This window comes from Anguilla rostrata, chromosome 11, assembly GCF_018555375.3.
Source record: "Anguilla rostrata isolate EN2019 chromosome 11, ASM1855537v3, whole genome shotgun sequence".
Lineage (NCBI taxonomy): Eukaryota > Metazoa > Chordata > Actinopteri > Anguilliformes > Anguillidae > Anguilla > Anguilla rostrata.
Window position 1 is genome coordinate 23,675,370 of NC_057943.1, and position 6,644 is coordinate 23,682,013.

The 6,644-nt window shown below is 39.3% G+C and overlaps 1 protein-coding gene across 3 annotated transcripts in view; it reads right to left on the reverse strand.

Moving 5' to 3' along the window:
- Positions 1-205: 205 nt before the first annotated feature.
- Positions 206-6,644, reverse strand: part of LOC135234341 (major histocompatibility complex class I-related gene protein-like) — a 13,461-nt gene continuing 7,022 nt past the window's right edge. The window contains exons 1-6 of one of the 3 annotated variants that reach the window (XM_064298844.1): positions 3,701-4,711; positions 3,338-3,598; positions 2,541-2,807; positions 1,677-1,967; positions 1,380-1,496; positions 207-1,293 (exon numbers count right to left, since the gene is read on the reverse strand). In XM_064298844.1, the coding sequence (XP_064154914.1) occupies positions 1,286-1,293; positions 1,380-1,496; positions 1,677-1,967; positions 2,541-2,807; positions 3,338-3,598; positions 3,701-3,710 (954 nt within the window). In that variant the 5' untranslated portion in view covers positions 3,711-4,711 and the 3' untranslated portion in view covers positions 207-1,285. Of the gene's footprint in view, positions 1,294-1,379; positions 1,497-1,676; positions 1,968-2,540; positions 2,808-3,337; positions 3,599-3,700; positions 4,712-6,644 lie in introns of those variants that run through there. The other 2 variants (XM_064298843.1, XM_064298845.1) reach the window with 2 other exon arrangements.

Here is a 6,644-nt window from a genome sequence, read left to right on the forward strand (position 1 = left end):
GGGGGTACTATCTGCAGGGGAAACAAAATACTGGTACCAAAGGAGTAAGTAGAGTCAAGTCGAGTTGAGCTGGTACCATGCGGTGGAAAAGCTGCTATGCAGTGACTTTTGTTGTTCTGTTCAAGTAAGACTGACCCCAATACTTTTCCATAATGTGCCACTAGTGCCCTCTGCTGGGGGAAACACAGCTACTATGAAACAGATAATTACCCTTTATTGGCAATGTTCACATTGAGTGGGTTGCAGTAGCAGCAAGTGTCTTGAATAATACAAGTTATGTGTTGAAAGCAACACATAAAGACTTGATGGCAAATGCATTTCATTTAACTTGCAATGCTTCCATCATGACACTTGAGTGACCAGATAATCACAAATGCAAAATAGCTTAATTTCATTGCACTTAATTTTCTCAGTAACTGCATTCACAATAGATCTGGTCCATTTTTCAAGTAAGGTAGGTAAAGGCTAACGAACATGCTGCCCAGATCAGTAAAATTGTGAAGTTGGTGTTCTACACAAAATTCAAAAATACGTCTAAGCAGATATACCATTGGAGGAAGACACATGGCGCAGCAGAAAGTGAGAGCGAATGACCAACCAGCAGGGGTTGCTGGTGCACAATGAGGCATTGTCATCCTGGATGATGCTAGCATTGCCCAGACAATACCAGACAATGGGGCCTATCCATGCATTGGAGCAGTACTTTAATATGACGAGCTGCCAGCAGCCCAAGGGCCTTTACTAAGTGCTCTACAGATGTGCAAAGTTCAGTGGGTTTTGCTATGCATGAATTTAAGTTGCATTGGCAGGAAAAGTTAACAAATAAAACTAGAACTAAAACAAGAGTGGCTCCAGCACCTGCGGTGCTTGCCCCCCTAATAATGAAAACAATATATTAATAAGATAATACGCATATGGGATGTTGACAGTGTCGTGGCAATTGCAGATAGCGGTCTGCATGTCCATTGAAGTGCACTTCAATATACCACTTTACAGCAAACACACGCACCAATAAATGTAAGGCACTTGACTATTTTATAGCAAGAGAACCATAATTACCAGAGTCTGCAATTCCATTGAATACTAAAAAGAAAATTACTCATCCTGACCAGGTACAATAAAGGATTTCTAAATGATAGAGGAATGTGAAGCTGGGTCTTCAGACTCTAAAACTGAGAGCACAAACCATCAGTGATACATCTTCAGAAGGGACAGAACAGTATACTCCTCTGTAAACATTAATATTTAGACACTTACCTTTAGCAAGCAAGTATCCAAAGGAGGTCTAGATGCCTGTAAAAAGAGAAATTTATCAGGAAAACAATATTACACCCTTTCCCCATTCCACACATCCCCATAAATACTGGTTATGCCCTCACCTCTGCGTCTCTTCTTATAGACGATAAACGCAGGGATGGCAAAGATCAGAACCAGAACCAGAACCAGCACTATAACCACAGAACTGATGACTGCAACATCAGCACCTTCCCCTGATTCTGTAAAACAGTGTAATACATTGACAAAATCAGTAAGTAAATTGGTTAATGTTTATGGAAAGTAGCAGACTTTACAAATATGCACTTGCACAAAACGCAATGTTCTTCCACCCTGTCCCACTGACTCCACAATAATACAATAATGTGCTGCAGAACATGTACAGTATTTACGTGCATTACCCCAGTTGATGTCCAGCTTGTTGTCCAGAGCAAGGTGTGTGACAGAGCAGGTGTAACGGTGTTTCTCTCTCGCTATCTCCGAACTGATACTAAGGGTTCTGCTCGTCTGGTACGTCCCGTCTCCGTTGGGTAACACCGCCCCAAAAGTGAGCTCCTCGTCTGGAATGGGACGGTCGTCTCTCAGCATGGTCAGGTTGATGTGCCGGGGGTAGAAGCCAGTGGCCAGACAGCTCACCTTCACCACTCCAGTCTCCCTGCATGTCTTCTGGATTAGTCTGACTCTGGGCCGCTCTGAGGGGGGAAACAACAGTGCATCAGCCAGAGAAGCAGCTGTTATACAGGGACGCAGGGAAGCTGAGATTCCTCACATGGGATGGAAATATACAAAAGTTAGTGAGAAAAATGACAGGTTATTGCTGTGATGGGGGCTTGATCTTATATAGCCGAATGGGGTGCTATCGAGTAAATACCTTTCCTCACATCCACAGCACTGCAACATACAAAGACACTGAAGCCCAGAAAAGGTAGTTGCAATTTAGCCAGAAAATCATTTACATATGAAACATAACAAAAAATAAGAGAAAACAGCCTGGTCATGCAAATCATTAAAACTATAAAGGGCAGGTCTGGGCCCTCCAGCAATAGGTCAGACCAAAGATCCTACCTACCAAACCAATCAGAACTGCAACATATACTAAGGTAACAAAATAAGGTAAAATATATAGTTAAATGCAAACCTATTGGGATACAATTTTTCTTGGCCACAGGAAATGTAACAGTACAGTAATTCCACACTGTACAGTATATCAGGGTGTAATGAACATGCGTTTTAGTCAGGTGTATGTTATAGGTTATAATCCTCACCTTTTCTAAGCACAATGTTCTTTTCTTTCTCCAGATAGTACTTCAGTATGTGGATACAAATAGGCTGATAAATATTTCTTAAATCCATTTGAAAAATCTCTGCTGCCTGTGTGATCCATATAAGCTGTGGCCATAGAGGGTTGATTGTGCAATTATGCATGCCATAATGTGCCGCTTCTGTTCCATCATAAGCATCCCACACCATGACCTGACTGGACTTGTCATTGTCCAGCACACATCCAGCCAGCATCTGATGAACACGAACTCCTTCAAAACAAAGAAAAAACAAGAAGGCAAATAAGCCAGCAGTTTCAAGCATCAACCCACAGTATGTTCTAGACACACTTTGGTATAAAATTATAAGAATACATTTAGTCTAGTCTACTCACAAAACCAAAACTTTGAATACTGATTCACAGAAACAGTCTTAATGCCCTCTTACTGCTGGCTGTGTTAATAACTGATTCTGTGAATGTTACCCTACATTTAGGATATATGATATAACTGACTCACTTTGCCAACTTGCATATGGGCTTCATCAACTATATTTGAGTTGTTTTGTCAAACAACCTTATCACAGATTCTTACTTTCTCCAAAAATTCACTTAGATCATAGGGTCATCCCATCTCTGAACAATCCTCTGAGTCAGCAAACAGGAAACTTACCAGTATGGCAAGCTGGCACGCTACGGACAAACCATGGCCCTTTTGTATAATAGTGTAATGACATTTAATGTAGTGTGGTCTTCTGAATGTGGACGGGGCCTGAACTGAACACCTGCCCGCACTCAGCTCACCTCCAGTGTGATTGGCGAAGAACCTTTCATGTGTGGGATGTTTCATGTTACTGTAAATGCCTTCTACCACAATGTTTGCACCTAGATGCATAATATCTTCAACTCCCTTCGTGGAGCTTGGTCCGCTTCGAGAGATGAGTTTCTTGATGTTGCGGTCATAGTACAGCACCTGAAGATCATCCAGAAATACCGAAATACTGAATTCTGGGAATTGGGTCTGCCCGTAAATAAATGTTGAAAATGCCCACATTGAGTGTGAACCTGTGGGGAAACATACCAACATTCATTAGAAGAGTTGCTGAATTATATTTTAACAGTTAAACTATATATAAATTCAAAAGACAAATTTGATTTAACTTCAACCTTCAGACATGCCTAGCCAAACCTAGTTAGCGAAGAAAATGGCTAGCCGCTAGCAGACACCAATCGACATATGAGACCCATGTCTCTTCATCTTCTGGATGTCAGGTGATCCTGCTCCATACTACTGGCTGCAGCGAGGGGAAGTTGGGGGAGGGGAAGCAATGGCCCGGGGAAAGCGAGACGGGAATAAAGCCTATTTGAGGGCGCTTTCACACCAGGATCGTTTGGTCCAGACTTATTTGATGCCAGGGAAATTACGATTCCCCCATGCTGAAGCTATCTTTTCTGTAACGTGTAATAGCTTATTAGACAATGCAAATGCAAATTTATAGTCTCTGAAGTAAAGTAGATTCCATTTGAGGTGAAATTTGACTTGTTAACTTGCATTTTAACTTTCAGTAATATTCCATGCAAAATGTCCTCTAACAGCAATTGATGTCATTCAACTATACTACACACACACAGCATTACAATAATCATTTTTATTACTTCTTATTCCTTGCTTGTATTGTAGGCGAATTTTAAGGCAGGTAACAAAAAACATGGCATCAACTGGCTGACTGGGGCAAAAGTACCAAGGTAAGTACAGAGTTTGTGAGTAGATTTAATGGTATATTTATTTTTGTGCAAGGAGTGTGTGTACTCAAGTGCTAAATTGGTATTAATAATTTGGTGACTGCTGCTATGTTGTTCTGTTTAGATTTGGGAATATCTATTAGTTCAGTGGTCCTCAAATTCAGCCCTGGGGGACCAATGCGCATGCTGGCTTTTGTTCAAACCACAATTGCAATCCTAGAATTTTAATGAGTTGATCATTTTTTTTTAAATTACAGTATTCATATTTAGAGGGATATTTACCCTTTTAAGCCACAGTATTTCAGAAATAGCTATGCATGGCATGAAGAACTAGAAATACTGCCTCGCGCTTGTATGCCTCGGCCAAACAGTAGCCAGTTTGGATATAAAATGTCATCACTTCATCAAGGCTTCATGCATGTGATAATTCACTCCTTCCCTGGTTCCTTTTCCTGGCGTGGCGCCACGGCAAAATCCTTGCCGCCACAACATAATAATAAAAAAAAGATTAAAAAATAAATAAAGAAAAGAAAAGAAAAGAAAAGAAAAGAAAAGAAAAGAAAAGAAAAGAAAAGAAAAGAAAAGAAAAGAAAAATAAATATATATAATATATAAACTGAATATAGCCTATATATTAAATTCATAAATTAAATTAAATTAAATTAAAAACGTTAAGCTTTCTAAATATTTCTGCCTAAATGCGCTTTCAAATCCATACTGCCGCGTCCACATATTTATTTTCAAAAAGAACCTAGGCCGCGCGCGCTCCGTGCTTGCTCCTTTCTGAGGTGGTCGGAAGACTTGCAGCGCGCGAATGTCACACGGTCGGTCAAAGCGTCACTTTTTTTTCTTCAGCCACCGAAAGACAAGGAAAAGGTAGGTAGGGCGCTTCAAATATTAGCCTACAAAATACAATAGTGTTAACCAGTGTTTTAATTGGACCAAAATAAGTGCCGGTACCTACTCCTCAAAATACATACTGTTTAAAATAAATTAATGTTGGTAATCAAAAGAAGAGTCGGTACTCATATACAAGTCCCGACAGCTCCTGCCCATCTGAAGCACTGGCGTTAACCATCATTCGGTGATGACAACTGGCGGATCCTAACTCTGTTCGGGCAAGTGGAATGCCTCATGCAGTTGTCTGATCGGACAAGTAAAAAATAAATGTGATAAATATGTAACGTTATCTGAAAATAAACAGTGTTTGTTTGAGCCGAAGCGGAACCTGTTCCAGCTGAGCTACGTAGGCAACGGACCTACCATTTTTTTAAAATCTAGAGCTAGCCTACTGTTATAATGGTAGGCTACAATACATCTGATTAAAATGGTGACCTGGAGAAGCCCGTCGGATGTCGCGGCCGCAAATTGTTGGCAAATCGCCAAAACAGCGCGAAAAATAATAATAATTTATGGCATTTCAAATGTTTGAGTGATTCAACTAGCCTACTTCAATTTCCATACTACAACATGGTGATTTTTTCCCATGAAAACGGAAGGGAAAGTGTTTATTTTTAAGGTTTTGTGAATGTATAGAGCTAGCAAAACTGAGAGTTAGGCTAAAAGGGCTGCATTCTAGTGACGATTATGATTGTAACGAGAGGAGCAGTCTCACAAGCTGCTGCAGTGTCCAGAAATTAATACAGATAAAACTAGCTAATAAAAAATACATTAATCAAGCATCTAAGTTAGTTAGGAAATTTTTGTATCATGCTTCTCAGTAGAATTAGAATGTAACAGAACAGAATCTTTAAAGCCATTTTTCTCACTTTTTACTTTTTTTGCATGGACAATGCATATAAACTCTGTCATTGAGTGTGAGAGAGACACAGAGAGAGAGGGCTTTGAATGTGGACCCAGCTCAAACTATATTGTTAAATAAAAAGATAAAACATTCTAACTAAGTACTATTTTGTCATGGTAACAGTTAATTTAGCAGAAGAGTGTCCCTTTTAAAGTGCAATATGTAACTTTTCTTGAGTATCAATTTTGGTTATATAGTCCTATATTCTTGAAGAGTAGAACTTCTAGATGGACAGTGTGCTCTTTTAATTGTTCTCACCCCACCATAACTCAAAATACAGGCCTATCTTGCTTCAATATTTACAAACAATACAAGGGTTAACAAACCTTTTATGGTTTTAAAGTACATCTAAAACTACTTTTTAGCTCTTGCAAACTGCTATTCCTTGTATCAAGAGCTCGTCAGAGCTATAAGATAGATTTAGATATTAAAAAATAAACCTTTAAGAAGTCTCAAGAGGTTATGTTTTCATAGTCTTAAACTTTTTTGCCTTTGCTACACCTCAATATCAAGAATTGTATTTTAACTAGTTAAAACCGAATTTCTGATATCAGAAATACACAT